Source organism: Leptodactylus fuscus, chromosome 8 (genome assembly GCF_031893055.1).
Source record: "Leptodactylus fuscus isolate aLepFus1 chromosome 8, aLepFus1.hap2, whole genome shotgun sequence".
Lineage (NCBI taxonomy): Eukaryota > Metazoa > Chordata > Amphibia > Anura > Leptodactylidae > Leptodactylus > Leptodactylus fuscus.
Window position 1 is genome coordinate 50,366,062 of NC_134272.1, and position 17,495 is coordinate 50,383,556.

The following is a 17,495-nucleotide window of genomic DNA, read 5'->3' on the forward strand; positions in this document are numbered from 1 at the left end:
TTCTATATCTTAGCATCAGATTTACAGGATATGACACAATGACTATAAAACAGCACTTCTTACTTGTTTAAAGGTGAGCAGGAAATCAAAAAAGTTCTGGTTGAGATTCTCCTTAATGTGTGGAGCTACTTCCATACCGACCTATAACATAGGAAAACGTGGCATGTGCAAAATGTCTACAAAACGTGAATAATATTACCAGAATCAGACCTGTCCTTACCCTGCAGAGGTAAGCGCGAGCATACACAGACACAAGGGGGTCTCCAATGCCTTTTATCATGGATGTCAGCCGAGGAAGAGACTCGGATATTCCACTGTAATAGAGACATATTAAAAAAACATTACAGAAACGTGTGCACACCTGCTCTGCGCTATCATGGCAGGTATTCACAGACCATGTCAGACTATACAGGAGCCATATATTTATTCATAGCATAGAAATCATGTCATAACACTGTCCAAAATGACAGGTTAAAGTGACGTATTAAAGAGACACTCCAACCAATCCATGTGCTCCATTATGGTATACCATTTGTCAGTCTCTCACCTGTTCCATTTCTTTCTGCTTCTACCTTTATATATCTTTTCCAGAGCCACTGCTTAGCACCAGTGTGAATCAAGCCCAAGTAATACTGGTTTTCTACTTGAGTGTATAGAGAGCTATATGTCCCCCATAACAGGTTTTTAGCAGATCTTGTATCACAAAACTGCATGGACTGTACCATACAAGCTTTCCATGTGGAGGAAAGAAGCTCCTATCACAGTTACTGAAGATGATTAGACAGCTCATATAACATAGTTATACTCTTAGATTATTGGGATAATGTGGAGCAGGGGTCAGCAACCTTCGCCACTCCAGCTGCTGTGAAACTACAACTCCCAACATGCTCCATTCACTTCCATGGGAGTTCCAAGAACAGCAGAGCAAATATACAAACTAGGAATTGTAGCTTTACAACTGCTGGAGTGTCGAAGGTTGCCCACCCCTGATATCGAGGGAAGGACAATCACACCGTCAACGCAGCAGGCAGAAATGGTGTTGTCCCTAGATGCCCATGTGATGTGATGCTCAGGTATAAGGGGCATTCACACGTAGGAAATTGGCGCTGATTCTGGCATGATAACTCGCAGCAGAATCAGCACTGAAAAAAAGACTCCCATTGATTTCAATGGGTGCCGTGTGGAAAACGGAACCCATTGAAGTCAATGGGAGTCTTTTTTTCAGCGCTAATTCTGCCGCGAGTTATCGTGCCAGAATCAGCACCAACTTCCTCCATGTGAATGCCCCCTAATGGGGTTGACAGCAAAACAGGGAAAGAAAAGTGACATAAAAGAATTTGGCATGACCACACTCAATTTAGAAAAAGTGGCAAGGTTGGCGTTAAAAAGTCATAAACCATCAATCGGTGCTATACAACAGATATTTTTAATGCATGCGAGCATAATGGTTTCACACCGATCACACATTCACAGAATGTCCAGAGTATATGACATTAATATCATAATTTGAAGAAACAGAATGAATCATGATGAACTTACGTTTTAGAAAGAAACCTGTTGCATTTTAGAATGGCCGCTTCTACATAGCTGGATAAGGTAAGTTAAGGCTACTACAAACATACCGAATATATACATACCATTGCAATATTCTGTTCACTTCTGCATTACAGACTCCATTACAAAAAAAATAGCACTTACTATAGAGTGCCCAAAAGACTCCATTAGATGTCAATGAGGTCCATCAAACATTACCGTCAGCAATTCTGACTGCGACACCTGGCATGTCACCAAAGATCGCCTTATTAATCTCCACCAACGGGGGTAATGCAAGTGAAAGGAGATGCACTGCAACCCAGAGTTTGTTAGAACCCAGCAGATATCAATATTTTTGCAAAAAGGTGTTATAGTAGCAGCAACCTCAGGGTCACAATGCACCCCATTCATCTACAATACTTCTAACGTCAAAATCACCACACAGCCCCAGCAGACCACTGACAAATATACTTAGAAAGGATACAATCTAGGAACAAGTTCCCGAATGGATGCAATCTTGAAAAACCAATTCAAGCAAGTCTCCTTGGCTGTGTCATTCACATTATCTGGGGTAAAATTAGCTGTAAATATAATTAAAGGAGGAGATATTTACAAAATGTTGCAATGTGCTACTGAATAATATTCAGAACTGCAGTGAAATATCCTGTAAAATAAGGGATGTTTAAATGGCACCCCTCCCCACAGGATACTAGGGTGCAGTCTGGGACCCAACCTGAACAAACTGAGTACTCTGCACTCCAAGACATTTTTGTGGATGCTGAGACACCGGCACTGGCTCTAGAGGAATAAGCAGTAATACCAGTAAGAATAGATGTCTAATCTTAGCACTACTACCACTTACTCCTCTAGTGGCAGCCATTGTGAAAGGTGGCAATTGTGTCTGAGAAAGGACTTAAGTGACCAAATGTCAAGACCTCTGGATTGCAGAAATAAACCTGAAAAGCACTCACAAAAAATATCGCAGTGTGAAGTACAGCATTTATAATTCAATATAAGTACAGTGTATGTGCAATAAAAAAAAATTAAGTATAACTAAAAGCTTTTCATAAATCTAAGGTTCAGACAAAGATAAATTTTGTAATACACTTTATATAAGAAAAGTGCCCTTTTACTTATTTGCCTCCTCTTGCCGCTGATCAAATCTTACAATAGAAGTCTATGGAGGGGGAAGAGAAAAGAGAGTTGCTTAAACAATGAGACATCAGTGATATATAAAGTGATCTGCTTGTGTATGGAGTACAGACTGAAACCTCTCAGATAATACGACCGGAATAATACTTATATGGTCACTAAACTTGGTCTCATTTCATAGAACGTGTGATTCTGGACTAAAATGTAATGCACTTTAATTAAAAACGTGGCTTCTTAATGCCTGAAAAACTTCACTAATGTACTTGCCACTAGTTGTCTCCCTTCTAGCTAAATTGCAGTTGACTCCTTTGTGACCAGGGACCTATGTCCCTATAAGCAAGACGGAAAGACCGTGAACGCAGATGGGGGGGGTTGATTCTCCTCACTGAATGTCTGCAAATTGGTCTATGTAAAGGACTGAAAATTCACAGCTTTAAAATTTTCATGAAATCTCAGGTACCCTTTAAAGACACGGGCACTTTTCTTAAGTATATTACAATGTTTGTTCCCTTCATCTGCACCCATTGATTCATGATAAAAGTAAGAGTGCACCATAGTGACGTTCACAATATTACACTAAGTAGCTGCAATGAGAAGTGTGCAGATACAAACAATTACAGAGTGCTACTGTACAGTCCAAATCTGAAGGATGAAAACTGAAGTCAATTTTAAGGGGATGCGACGAGATTAGAAAAGAAGGTCAGCATGTCCTGCATAGACAGTGCCCCTTCAATAGAACATATCTGCAGTACCAGATACTGCCCATGAACAAGAGACATGCTGACCTTATACAACCTCTTAAATCACCCTTGTCCCCGGCATTAGTTATATAGAACTGCATATCCCAACATGCACTCTGCAAACTAGCATGTAAAGGGAATGGGGAACAATCGGCCACTGATTTCACCCCTCACAAGTTAAAGGACTGTAGAGTGTGTCAAAGATGAAAATAAAAGTCAGAAAATGAAGTTACCAGGCAGAGCGGTCTTATTATCCATGCACATGGACTGTATACGTTCATAGACTAGTTTTCCTGTAAGAATAATGGAATACAATGATGAGAGGAGCGTAATAATCTAATACAGAAAGAAAGTCTTCAACAATGGTCCTCTTACATAAAAGTGTCAGCACTGTAAATAGCAACAAATCTTATTACATCATTTCTATATCCAAGGCAGCTGAAAATGAAAAACAGATTTCATTGCTTCCTATGGATAACAGAGATATTCTGCACTTTTACTACCCTGCAAAACACTGAGGACAGGAAGGTGGAAGAGTTGGTCATCATGGTGAATAGATAGGCTCTTCCAGGTGGCTGCCTAGAAAACCTGGCACCTGCATTGATTTTTGATCAAATATGCTTTATTACTGTATAATAATAGAGTTTAAATGGTCCCAATCTTTTCACACTATTAGTTTCATTTACTGTAGCATGTGATTCTGGACCAAAATGCAGTTTTCTGCCTGAAAAACCTCTCTAAAGTTCGTCCACCAGGTGTCTCACTTCTAGCCAATTTGCTATTCACTCCCTGTTACTACGGAGGGCCTGCACTTTGTTACTGCAGACTGAGAAGGATTCGCATTCAGTGAAGGGAGGAGAGGCTGGTCTCTTCATACTGTGAATGGAGAGGAAGAGGGGCTATTTTTCCCCACAGACTCCACAAACGTCTGCACATTGCTTTCTCAGCACACAGAACTGGCGCTAAGTTCACACCTGCTTTTGGGCTTCTGTTGTTTGGGTTCGCTTGGGGACCTGAAAAACGGAAACCCACTCTATTTAAAAAGTGGTTACCAATGGAAATCATCCGAAAAATGTGAAAAAATGTGCAGAGAAAAGTTCTGCTTGCAGGACTTTTCTCTTCATTTTTTAAGCAGATTTGGAGGCGGAAACCCCAAACGTGGTGCAGGCGCAGGTGTGAACTTAGCCTGAGAATATTCTGCAATCTCTAACAGCATACAATGCAAGAAGTCTACTACTCACTGGTAGACTCCACAACTAGAACAGCTCCAGCAAGCAGGATGCATCTGGCTGCGATCTCTGCCTCCCCTTGACGGTCTAGACCCCCAGCGATAAGGAGAACAGGGACTGTAAGTTGCATTGTATGCTCCAAGTAAATGAAGCACCTATATATATGCATGACCAATGCGCCATTCAGTTGTATGTTTGTTCAGTTGTATTGCTGGAAATCGTTGTCGAGGTGATGGTATGGATTGGCAGAAAACCACCACCTCTAATTGTTGGAAAGCCTCTGCATTCCCATATATCCTCGTCATCGTACTGATGTACACAAGCAAACCTACTTACCAAACGTGTCAAGGATGTCAGTGATCAACACAAACTTGCTTGGGTAAAACTTGATCACTGTCGTGTCAGAGAGGAGCTTTGAACACTGAAAGAGGAGATATACATTTTAGGCACTTACAGGGGTATTCTGATCTTATAAAGAGATGATATATCACTAAGATCTCCTGGACACCCACTGATCCTTAGGATAAAGAAGTTGCAATGCTGGGGTAGCATAAGGCCCTTTCACCATAATTTCCTGTCCAGCAGCGTTACAAAATGGGGGTTGGCAACTGTACATAGAAGCCTCACAAAGAGATGGATCAAAGAAGTTGAGAACAGTGGGGTCAAACCCCACCAATCTTATAGTGATGGCTTATCCTAGTGATTTGTGATTACTTAATATGGCAATTCTATAATCCTTTCTATTTGAGCTCCTTAGAGTCATCACTTCATGTCACTGGTCTGGAGTTTATGGGGTATTTCTTAGATTTATTTTTATAGTCAATTCATCATCTGGCACTGGTCGGACCAAGCTGATGCAGGCGTTTTACAGTCGTGCCCATTGTAAGAATAATGCTCTTCAGCAATAATTACATTTATTACCTTGAATACAATCACAGTGCTATCAATGCCATGAGGCTTTATTGTTATTGGGGAGCAGCAGCTGTAGACATCGCCTTACAATAAATGTCTGCACAGCAAAATCGCCTCAAATCTTCTGATTTAATATGATTCAAGGAGTCTCTGCCACACTATAGATCTCCGCTCACTCAGATTGCAGACCTGGTCTTGTGAATGTCCATCATCATGCCGCTGTCCAAAACTTTGAGCTAATATCAGGGGCTGTGAAACCAGAAGTAGGACAGTGTACAGATCTTTCAGTACACCGCTCCATACTTTACTCGAAATAAAAGTGAGCTGCAGTAAGACCACAGGGTAGACCAGTCTTAGGGCCCATTCTCACGAAGTAACGCGGCACTCAATCTGACACGTAAACACGTGTCAGAGTGAGCGCTTCAAAACAGAATCCCATTGACTTCAATGAGTGCCGTCTTGCGCGCGCTACACATTGAAATCGATGGGAGGCTTTTTAACCCATTGATTTCAATGTGGAGCACGTGTAAGACGGCACCCATTGAAGTCAATGGGATTCTGTTTTGTAGCGCTCACTCTGACACGTGTTTACGTGTCAGATTGAGCGCTGTGTTACTACGGGAGAACGGGCCCTTACTCTAGTGGACTGGACACAACCTTGTTTTGCATGGCAGCTCATTGAATATTTTCCTGCAATATCACACCAGCAGTGTCTAGTGGTGATACTTTGCAACAGGACTGCTATAAAGCTTATGCTGACTGTAAAACCTATTTAAAACCATTCAGAAAGTTCACCCACTAGATGGATGTTGCTTTACAGATGAGAGTACACATGCACAAGCTTAAAGGAACACTCATAGATAAACTGAGGCACTGCATTACATTTAGTGCCAGGCCTTATGGGCGGTGTGCATGACTTCTATCAAGGTTCTCTTTGACTCTGATTCTTGCACCACCCTCACAGAAGAATGTGTATGGTGTAGTTCAGTGATGAACGGGTTAATCGCTATTTAAAAGCTGTCATTATAATAAACCATACAATACGCAGAGACCTGTATGACTATTTTCAGAGCTTTGACTTTCTGATCGGAGGCCCATGCATCCTTTAGGGACTGGTTGAGCTCCTCAATCCGGCTGATGTAATCTTGTTGAGTCAGATTCAAGAGTTCTTTCTGTGACCCCTGGAAACAGATGAATGCAGATGGTCAATGTCTATACTTACTAACACAGCCAAAACGCAATGTTAGCAAGCATTCAGTAACCTATTGAAGACACCTTATTGTCACTAAGCATTTAGCTCCGCTCTATAATAATGTAATGGCTTCATCTTAATGTGATGTAGACAGCAAACTTTACAATCTGGATTTTGTTGATCCAAAACCAGCGGTAAAAAGAAAAAAAATAGCCTAAGATTTCTTTAAATCCAAGCTCACATGTGTGGAAGGAGTGAGGGGCTGGGATTAGTGATACATAAAATTTCCTCCATTCAGCTAACAATTGGACATATATGATATACAAAGGATAAGCTATAAATGTCTGATCCCACAACTATCTCCAAAAAAGGGAGTTCCCCAAACAAGTGAAGCAGACACAGGCCACGGTATCCAAGTAGGGACTGAATGGAGGCCATGCTCAGACATTTCCGTTAATGTCACAGAAATGGAGAAAGTCATAAACTTGCACATCCACCTGTCCATCTATTAGTCACCTGGATACAGGAGTGGATACCGCACCCACAGTCATATAATATCAGTTGTAGGAGAGTGAAGGGTATGGTCTGGGAAGACAGGTATGTCCCAGCCGGGCAGCTAAAGGGTGTTTGGTAAAGACTCACACCAGGGAGGTCAGCTGACTAATCAGGCCCTAATAACAGTCTGTGTGTGAAGACTAGCAGTGCAGCACCACACTGACCGGACCTCCAAAGCAGGTACTGTGCCACCCGTTGTTGTTGCCAGGGTGGGAGACTGGTAGCCAGTCTCCTTTATAGTCAGGGAAAAGTTTCCTTACGTTTAAGTTAGTTTCTCATCCGAGAAGGATTTTGTTTTGTTTATCTTGTGGCTTTGCAAAAGCAGTGTATGCGTTACATGTGAATAAAGCCTGAGCTTATGTGCAATCCAGTGTCTGTGTCCCTGTTTCCTGCACTGCTACAAGCACCTACCTGAGCGATTCCCCACACAGTGGATGTTATGATGTGCCCATATATTGCAGCAGATCTACCATATATTTCTATCATGGGAATTAACACTTTAAAAGGACCAGCCCACAAAAGAAAGTGACGTCATATCGCTAAGAACATGCTACCGCTTTATTACTGGCAGAAGGATGATTGCCAGGACCCTTTCCAATCCTAGATAAGGAGAAACCATCGTAGTGGCCTCTTCCCACATTCCCACTAAGATTTATCAGCCCCCTCAGTGCAGAAACCCGCACCTCAACGCCACTGAAAAGAATACACTGTGTAGATGGAAGGCCAAAGGGACCATGACCCCTTCACCCTAATGACTGGCAGACCCCTACCAATCAGAATGTTATGGCACTTCCCAGCCATATAACATGAACAATGGAAATATCCCTTTAAGAATTATATGGCTTGATGTGGTTAAACACGTCCCCTAACATATTATGAGGAAAGTCTCTAGTTCTGACAACACATGGAATTTGAGAAGTTTTAATATCCCCACCCTGTGCACCCATCTGCAGATTACAAACCCCTGAAAAAGAGCCAACAATCACATCACTTTTCAAGAAAAGTATAAATGACTTCTTACTTCTTCCAGATCATCGAGTTCTTCAAGCCGTGTTCTCACTTTCTCTGACACTGCTGATCCGGTTGTAGATTTCCCTAAAAGTAGAACAAATTTCATTGAATAAAAGTTTGCTGTGACTTTTTACAGTGTGGGATCTACTTTTTGCACAGTTCGGTTATCTACCAGGTGATACATACAATGTGTGGAGGACACAAATTTGGTGCATAGTCTTTTCTTTTTTTAGATGCCCTACTGCTTCTATAATAATAATAATAATATCAGCCACAGTTAGTGACTCATTGCATCTGCTCCATGGTCATGCTTTCCTAATTCATGACCAAACTGTGCCTCCGTCTTGCTATTGCTAGTAAGAGAGTGTGAACATGAACCTATAGGGATTTTGTTAAAGAGTTTGTCTAGAACTATGATCTCGAGCTCCATTTCCTCTTCTCAGGCAGTGGCATGACATTCGTGGTTCAAATCTGCAAGAAGTTTGCATGTTCTCCCTGTGTTTGCGTGAATTTCCTCTGAGCACTTCCACTTCCTACCAATCCAAAGATATACTGATAAAGAATTTAGATTGTGAGTCCTATATGGGACAGTGACTGACAATGTCTGTAAAACACTGCAGAACATGTTGGCGCTATAGAAATTAAGCAAAACAAATAAATATCCAAGCTGTCGTTCGGTCCCATTGAAATGAATGGGGCTGAACTGCAATAGAAAGCACAGACACTATACAATGTATGGACTTGTGCTTGGTAAGTAGTGAAGATGCCACAGAAATCAATATCATAGCCCTGATCAACTAACTCCTTTAAGAACTGAAGCCAACAAAAGAATAACCTGATTAACAATAAGACCAATGCGCCCCAGGTCTGAAGTCTACCAATAAAATTTGGTTTGGGTCAGGCAGTTCTTCATAAAGTTTAGGAGACATTTTTACTGTATTTTTAAAGTGTGAAATTTAACAAAAAATTAAAAATCACATATCTGAAAAAAACGAAAAAGGTGCTAAAGTTGATAGCTCCTGGGCCCTGATGCAAACAGTATAACCTGGCCTCAATACTACAGTGAATCCGGTCACATGTCACCATACAATGGTTTCTTTGTAGGATCTTTGTATACTAGTAAAAAGTAATGATCATGTGTTCCATGAATGAGGCAGTTTTTTCCCAAATTGGAACAAGAACTATTAGGGTAAAGTTACACACAGCAGATGTACTGTAAAGTTTCAGCCACGGAAAATTCATTCCATATACATCTCAATGAGGTTGTTCCTTGAAGTCCATTTAGAAGAACAGTCACAAAAATGTCTGAAACAAATCTGCCCAGTGTGATATCAGACTTGAGCGCTAGATTTTGGAGATTTCTTTTTTATTTCCATTTTTAATTTTAGGCAAAAATAATTAGAACAGACGTGGCACATACCTCTATCTGAGCCCATGAAAAGATTCTGCAACAAAATGACAAGTAATATATTAAATTCAAGTCAGTATAGTTATAATACACTATCTATTTGTGGCTTTATACAGTTAATAGTGGATTCTGGTAATCTGAAGTTACCCCCTATATACTGAATAGAAAAAAAACTATCTGCTCAGTGTGTGTGTGTGTGGGGGGGATACGACTGGTGGGACCCCTACCAGTCACATGGACAAGGTTCCTGTTTCCCCAATCTGAATGGATCAGGTCTAGGATTTGCACTTCCATTCATTCTCAATGGGACTGCCAGAGATAGAGTGCAGTACTTGACTATCTCCAGCAGTCCTAATGAAGTGTATGGAGTGACTGTGCCTATACAACCCAGCCATTGAGCTCATATGGTTTTAAAAGGGACCTCTGTTCTCTTGTTTGCTGGGGTTCCTAGTGGTTGGGATCCCCAAGATAGTTACCACCTATACAACGTGAAGTTCAAATTAGAGGAATACCCCTTTAAAAGGCTCCTTCTCAATACTCTAAAACAAAACAAAAAAAATAGACCACTGTATATTAATAAAGTTTTTCACAAATCCACTTACAATAGAAAGCTTTTCAGTGGTTGTGTATCGGGCCAGAATCTCACCACGCTTACTTGACCATGGTTCAAAATCACTTCCTATGTAGTCCTCCTTGTCACGCTTCTTCCTGTTGATATCCTACAAAGACATAGAGGAATAACTAACATGCCTTGCAAGAAATACCAAGATGTAGGACTGATTTAGGGATTGTACCAGATTAAGAAAAACATGTCTGCATTCACCCAGAAATGGAACTCATTCCTCAACTCCATTGAAGTGAATATGGCTGAGCTGCAAAACACACAAAAACCATATGGAAGGAGCACAGATGAAAGGCATATGAAGGAGTCCATACATACATACATACACAGCCTGGGCCAACTCATAGAATCTCATGGTTTTCAATACCATTGCTATGCCGATGACACCCAAACATACATCTCTGGACCTGACATTACCTCCCTGCTGGCCAGAGTTCCAGATTGTTTAGCAGCCGTAGCCTCCTTCCTCCCCTCCCGCTTTCTCAAACTCAACATGGAGAAAACGGAGTTCATCATCTTCGCCCCACCCTGTACAGTCCCTCTACCTGACCCATCTATCAAAGTTAACGGAACCCCACTTACCTCGGTCCCACGGGTTTGAAGCATTGGGATAACCCTGGACTCCGACCTATCCTTCAAGTCGCACGTTCAAACCCTCAACATTTCCTGCCGCCTCCAACTCAAGAACATCCATAGAATCCGCTCCTTCCTCACCCCTGAAACCACTAAGACGCTCGTCCAGGCCCTCATTATCTCCCGCTTAGACTACTGCAACACCCTCCTCCATGGACTCTCAGCAAACACCCTCGCCCCCTTCCAGTCCACCTTAAACTGCACTGCTCACTTAAGTCACCTCTCCCCCTGATCTTCATTGGCTGCTCTCCTCTGACAGTCCCTCCACTGGTTACCTATAACCCAGCGAATTGAGTTCAAGTTACTAACGTTAACATACAAAGCCGTCCACAATGCGTCCATTCATTCCTATGGGTGCATGCTATTCAAAACGGCAGTTTCGTATGGTGTTTGCTCATCTGTTTGTATATTTTGTGTACCGTATGTAAACCCCCAAATGTAAAGCACCATGGAATTAGTGGTGCTATATTAATAAATAAACAATAAATAAATAAAATAAATATAGACACACATACATAGACAGAACACAACTTTTGAAAATGGAAGATAATGAACTACCCCCCTATCATAGGGGAAAATGGAGTGGTTCTTCACTTATGACTGGCAGAGAAAGCAAACTACAAGAACACTCGCCTCATCATTATCCTGGAAAAGATTCACCCTATAGCCTGCACTGGCCATCACATGACACATAAGGGCTGCCAGATGGACATCACTTGGATAAAGAGTAATACCCCAATATGATGTTATTATTATAAGCTCAGTTGAGTGAAATGAACTAGTTACTTATTACCGCTGTGGCTGCGACTGATTCTGCAGTAGCTGCAAACATAGACAAAGGGTCTGTTCCATCCAGGACGCTGCTCAGAGGGTCTGCCACTGAGTTGGAGGAGCAGGAAGAAGAGGTGGAGGACATACTTTCTTTCCTTCCAAGTTTTTTAGTTTTGGATTCTGTGACCTGTAAAATGAAAAAGTGGACAGATTCGCAACATGTTTATTCTCACTGGACCACAACAATCTCAAACTCAATGAGCCTCACACTGCAGATGTACAGCTGATAAGGGGTCCAGTAATAGGGCAGGTTACAAATTCACTACAGCTAAAAGCAAATTCATTGTTAATAGTCCAAAAGGCCATACTGCATAGTGTATCTACAACATGAAAACCCATCCTCCCCGTCAGCAGCACTGTATAGTAGAATAGGGAGCTGCAGCCAAGGAAATTCCTGCGATGAGGGCACCATCTTGTGGCCAAAATGAAAATTGCAAAAATAGGTAGATTACTGCATAAATGCTCATAATGAGATATTATAATAAATATTGAATTCTATCTACAAATATATAAATTGGAGGGGTTGCACAAGGTTACAAAAAAAACATACAGCGGTAATTCTGTCCATGGGCTGTGTCTGGTATAACAGTTCAGAGCGTACCCTAAATGGTTTCTCAATCAAGTTTCAATAATTCTAGAAAGTCAGGTTAAAAACTATAACGGGAGTTACACAAAAAACACACTGCAACTGCTGCAGAACTACTTGAAATGAGTACAGAGAGGCTTTGTCTCATGAGCCTACCAGCTTCAGCAGTGGGGTGTTACCATATACAGATAAGATATAGCTGCAGAAGAGTCCTTTGGTGAAGGAAAAAAGATTTACATATAAATCTTAATTGATATATATCAATCTATAACAGAACCTTATACCTTCGAAAAAGCTAGTTCTTTTAAGGGGTTTTCCAGACCCAAATACATTTTCGATATTGATCACCCTATCTATAGGATAAATCATCAGTATCTAATCTGTGGGGTTGACACCCGGACACCAAGAGATATACTGATCCACCCTCTGGGCACCAGAAGCTACAGCAGTGGACATGGAGCAGAATTATTATTATTCGAGTAATAGTAGTGGCACTGCAGTACAGTGACCCCACAGTGGATGGTGCTGCAGTTTGGCTAATACCTCAATAGGAACAGACTGCTTCCTCTCCCAGTCCACTGCTGTAGCTTCTGGCAGCTGGATTAGCGGATATGTGCAGTGTCCTCCTGTCAGACCCTCACAGATCAGAAGCTGATATCCAAACCCATGGATAGATCACCAGTATCATAATGTATTTGGGGTTTAATAACCTCTTTAAATACAAAATGTCCTGCAGCTGCTGAAGCAAAGTACCACATATTATATTAGATTATATGCAACTGCAAAAAAAAAAAATGTATTTTTGTTTTACCGAGGTGTCGGCATTACTTACAGTGATGGTCTTTAGGGGATGGTAATCTCCATAGTCTACAGGTACTGGCTCCAGCCTGCATGACTCAAACTCATCGGAATAATTTCTTTCCCGGGAATGCCTGGACATGGAGAAACATGACATATTTGTATGCAGCGCTGTGACACTGGTTAGATGGACACTACACAATAACAATCTAGTCAGGAATGGACTAGGTTAAAGGTTAAAAATAAACATCAAGGGTATATGCTCACAGAGCAGCAGCCGTATGAGACTGAAAACCTGTCTGCATGTGGCCGCCAAGGAGCGCACAATTCCGCAATATAATCTCCTACATTATGGTCACTTGAGCTTTTTTCAGCTATTTGTTTACCCTTGTACAGTTACTCCTGGAGAATGGCACAGTATCAGTAATGGATAGGGAAAGAGGGAAGACTGCTCCTTGTTGTACCCACCCACAGCCATGCAGTGGGTGCGGAGCAGTGGCAGCCATTATTCTCTCTTTTTTAAAAAATGTTTCACCTTTCTCAGCCTTCTACACCAGTTTTGCATTTCCTGGACAACCCCTTTAAAGGAAGTATTAGTGGTCATTCACATAGAGGAAGTTGGAGCTGACTGTAAAGCATATTCTGCAGGGATGCTGAAAAAAGAAGAGAAGTGCTCAATCTTCCTGCAGACTTAATGGCTGATTCTCCAGTGGAACCCACAGCACAAGACACTGATTAGCTCCAATGAGTCTGATGATAATTAGTGGGCAAAGCAACCTTCAGCTTTCTACCTCTGTAGCCACAGGGCAGTAAGCTAAAAGGGATTTTGAGTCATGTGACTGTCTTAAATTCCTGTTCGACTATGGACTAGGGATGAGCGAGGAGTATTCGATTGCATTGGTGTACTCTGTCAAAATTCCAATACTCTGTCAAATTCCACACAGTAAATGCAGTAAAAATTCGAGTCCCATCCCACCTTCCCTGGCGCTTTTTTACACCAATAACTACGCAGGGGAGGTATTCGATCAAATACTACTTGCTCAACTCTACTACAGACTCTTAAAGAGGACCTTTGATGTCCTCATGAACGTGCAGTTTTATATACCGCTAGAAAGCCGAAAAAGCACTGAATTCTCCCCACTGTCAGAAGGGTGTTCCTCACAGCCCGGAATCATCGGGTAAGGACATTACAACACTATGTTAGAGTACAGTCAGGTTAGGCGTTCCTCAAAGATCAGTGATGATGCTGGTCTATGAGGAACACCCTTCTGACAGCAGGGAGATATCAGTGGCGAAACACCAATATCTCCAGCACTGGGGCACATACCGGGAAAACCAACAACAAAACTCGTGGTATATAAAACCGCATTTTGATGAGGACATGAAAGGTCCTCTTATAGTCTTATTCACATGTCTGTTTTGACAACACATTGAATTGTCTATTCTCTGGTTTGTTTTTTTGATGGTCTGTTTTTCATGGCGGTCAAAAAACCTGACATGCATTATTTTTGTCAGTGAAAATGGACATAGATAGTGGCATGTGAATAAACCCACTGAAAAATCATGGTTTCTATAACGCCCATGTTTCAAAAACGTCATGTGAATATGGGCTGTACAGACACAGATGGTTGTTTCTCACAGACATTAGGTCCGTAAAAAAGGCTCAGCTGCACGTATTAGGTCTAGAGCGATATTCACACAACACAGAATACAGATCGTGTGACTTGTTTTTTTATTAGATGTCACACAATGGGGGGCTATTCACATAACTGTTATAACGGATAGTCAATATATAGGTCAAGTTCTTTTTTTGGGGGGGGGATCTCTGAAAATGGGTATCCATCGGGAGCAAGATGGCCGTTAAGAATGGACCTTTTTTACGGATGTTTTCACCTCGGTCGTGCGAATGTTGTCTCAGGGTATGTTCACACATGGCAGATTTGCTCTCTACATGTGTATTTGGCGGCTTCTGCAGCACGCACAGGCATTTGCAGTAACAGATTTCTTCCATGTGTGAATATATAATTATAGATTCTGGTTAGAAGCCCAGTTTGATGGTCTTGAGAAAGTTAAGTGTTCCCCTTTAAAAACAGCCCTATATGTGGTGCAAGTTCACAACACACAGACAGCCTAGAGGCCAGGGATGGAGAGCTCATTCAAAGCAACCAATCAGATTCAAGCTCTTATTTTGATGTGGCCCTTGAGAAAATGAAAGCAACGCCCTGATTGGTTGGTCTGGCAATACTGCTATTCCTCTCATAATACACAAGTGAAGCCTTGGCCAGTCCCTGGTAAATATAAGAGGGCGCACGTAACCTGCACTGTATGAAGCCCACATTCAGGACAATACGCTGACAAACCTGTATATATACACGAATGGCCGCTATAAATACAGAAGTCAGCGCGGTGTATTTCATAAACTGCACATTGATGCACTTTGAATATGACTATACATATACTGCACTTTATATATGAAGAGAAGTCGATTCTTACCACTGTACAGCAGCCATCTTCCGCTTCAGTGTCATGTGACTGCACACTGTCAGCTTTTACCCCTGACCTTTCGCCATGTTGTGAATGGCGGAGGTGCCATCCAGCCATATTATGGGTTGAAAGTTACGTGCGACATCTAGCGTACAAGATCGGTACTGCAGGCTGCAGGAGTACTGTGCACACAGCGCTGCGCTGCCAGATGGTTTTTCCATGAGAGCAGCAATTTGTTGGTTATCATCTGGTCTTGTAGCAGAGTCATTGTGATGCGGATTATTGTAGCCATTAGGATATATTTAGCTTCTATTCAGAGTATAATGGCTGACCATGAACCTTTTGAATATCCCTCCTGTATTATCTAGCACCCCCAGGGAACATTCTATTAATATTATAAATGTGAAATGTTTGTGGGTTTGTGACTTTGGATGTTCGGATGTTTGCCACCGATTTGTCTGAAATTTCCAACAAACATAGTTACTACACACGATAGGCAATAGGCTACTTTTGCACACAATAACCCACATACGTTTTCCACACGAACCCCACAAAAAACAAACTGACATCACCATCTCTGCAATCTCACACACTTTTGGACTATAGCAAGCCCCTAAACTTCACATTACCCCCTACAGCCTAGCCCCTAACCCCACACACTCACATTCACATATACTTTCCCACTTTCACCCTCACCTTCACCATCCTGCAGGAGCCTACCGCTATCACTCCCCGGACCAGCCATGTTTGCCGACCCCCACCGCTGGGAGGATCCGCGCCACCGCCCACCACACTACTCCTCTAGCTTCACAGGAGCATGCGCACTTTACACAAATAAACAACGTGTTACTAGCACACCACCATTTTGCGCCTCCACCTTAGGCTGCAGCACTCCTTAGGCTGCACGATCCATCCACCAGCTCGACACTGGTAAGTTCACGTACGCCATAGCCCTTCCCTTACACAATCACGCATACACTGCACTGCCCCCGTCATGTCTCCGGTTCCTGCCAACTTTGCGTCCTCCACCGCCTTCTCTTACCTGTCCCGCGGCTCCCGTCTGTCCCTCGTATAGCAGCCGCTAGCTCTCCCACGCCTCCCGCACAGCTCAGTGTGTCCAGGCAGCAGGCTATGTTATGTAGCCTGCAATAGCACTGGCACGATTATGCAATACATAGCAATACATTACGATTGCAATGCATTGCATTGTTCAGGACACCCCCTGCTGGTGTACAATGGTATTGTTTTGCAAGCTGCTGGATGCAGCCTGCAAACCTCATTAGCATTAAAATAAAATAAAATAAAAAATACTGTGAAACACACATTACCTATCCTCGCCTCCGAAATCCCCCACTCTACTAACTAAACTAAACATTACGCCTGCATACACTCACACTATTAGGCAATGCATTGCAATACATTACTATTGCAATGCATTGCATTATTCAGCGCACCCCCCGCTCTCCTTCACACCCACTAAACGCCCATGTATTTGCTGAAAATACACGTCTACAAATACATGTGTACGGGTCCATTCACACGGCGTAACGTGGCGCTCATTTGGTGCTTATTTTTACATTGAGCGCCGCGTTACAGGAGCATTTGCGCCGCGCTATTTACAGTGCGCGTTTTCGGTCACGTGTACGTGGCGTTAACGCCGCGTAAACCCGAACGTAAAATTTCACCCGCGACTTGATTTACACACTTCTACAATCACCGCAGACGAAGTCGCCGGTAGCAGCTAGTATCTCATATACAGTCCTATGAAAAAGTTTGGGCACCCCTATTAATCTTAATCATTTTTAGTTC

At 42.2% G+C, this 17,495-nt stretch overlaps 1 protein-coding gene across 1 annotated transcript in view; it reads right to left on the reverse strand.

The window, feature by feature from the left end:
- VPS35L (VPS35 endosomal protein sorting factor like) overlaps positions 1-15,764 on the reverse strand; it is a 46,863-nt gene extending 31,099 nt beyond the window's left edge. The window contains exons 1-13 of the mRNA XM_075285776.1: positions 15,696-15,764; positions 13,237-13,336; positions 11,781-11,945; positions 10,335-10,451; positions 9,745-9,769; positions 8,335-8,408; positions 6,619-6,747; positions 4,991-5,075; positions 3,659-3,718; positions 2,018-2,114; positions 1,540-1,587; positions 221-314; positions 64-141 (exon numbers count right to left, since the gene is read on the reverse strand). Coding sequence (XP_075141877.1) covers positions 64-141; positions 221-314; positions 1,540-1,587; positions 2,018-2,114; positions 3,659-3,718; positions 4,991-5,075; positions 6,619-6,747; positions 8,335-8,408; positions 9,745-9,769; positions 10,335-10,451; positions 11,781-11,945; positions 13,237-13,336; positions 15,696-15,730 — 1,107 coding nt within the window. The 5' untranslated portion in view covers positions 15,731-15,764. The remainder of the gene's footprint in view (positions 1-63; positions 142-220; positions 315-1,539; positions 1,588-2,017; positions 2,115-3,658; positions 3,719-4,990; positions 5,076-6,618; positions 6,748-8,334; positions 8,409-9,744; positions 9,770-10,334; positions 10,452-11,780; positions 11,946-13,236; positions 13,337-15,695) is intronic.
- Between the last annotated feature and the right edge of the window lie 1,731 nt (positions 15,765-17,495).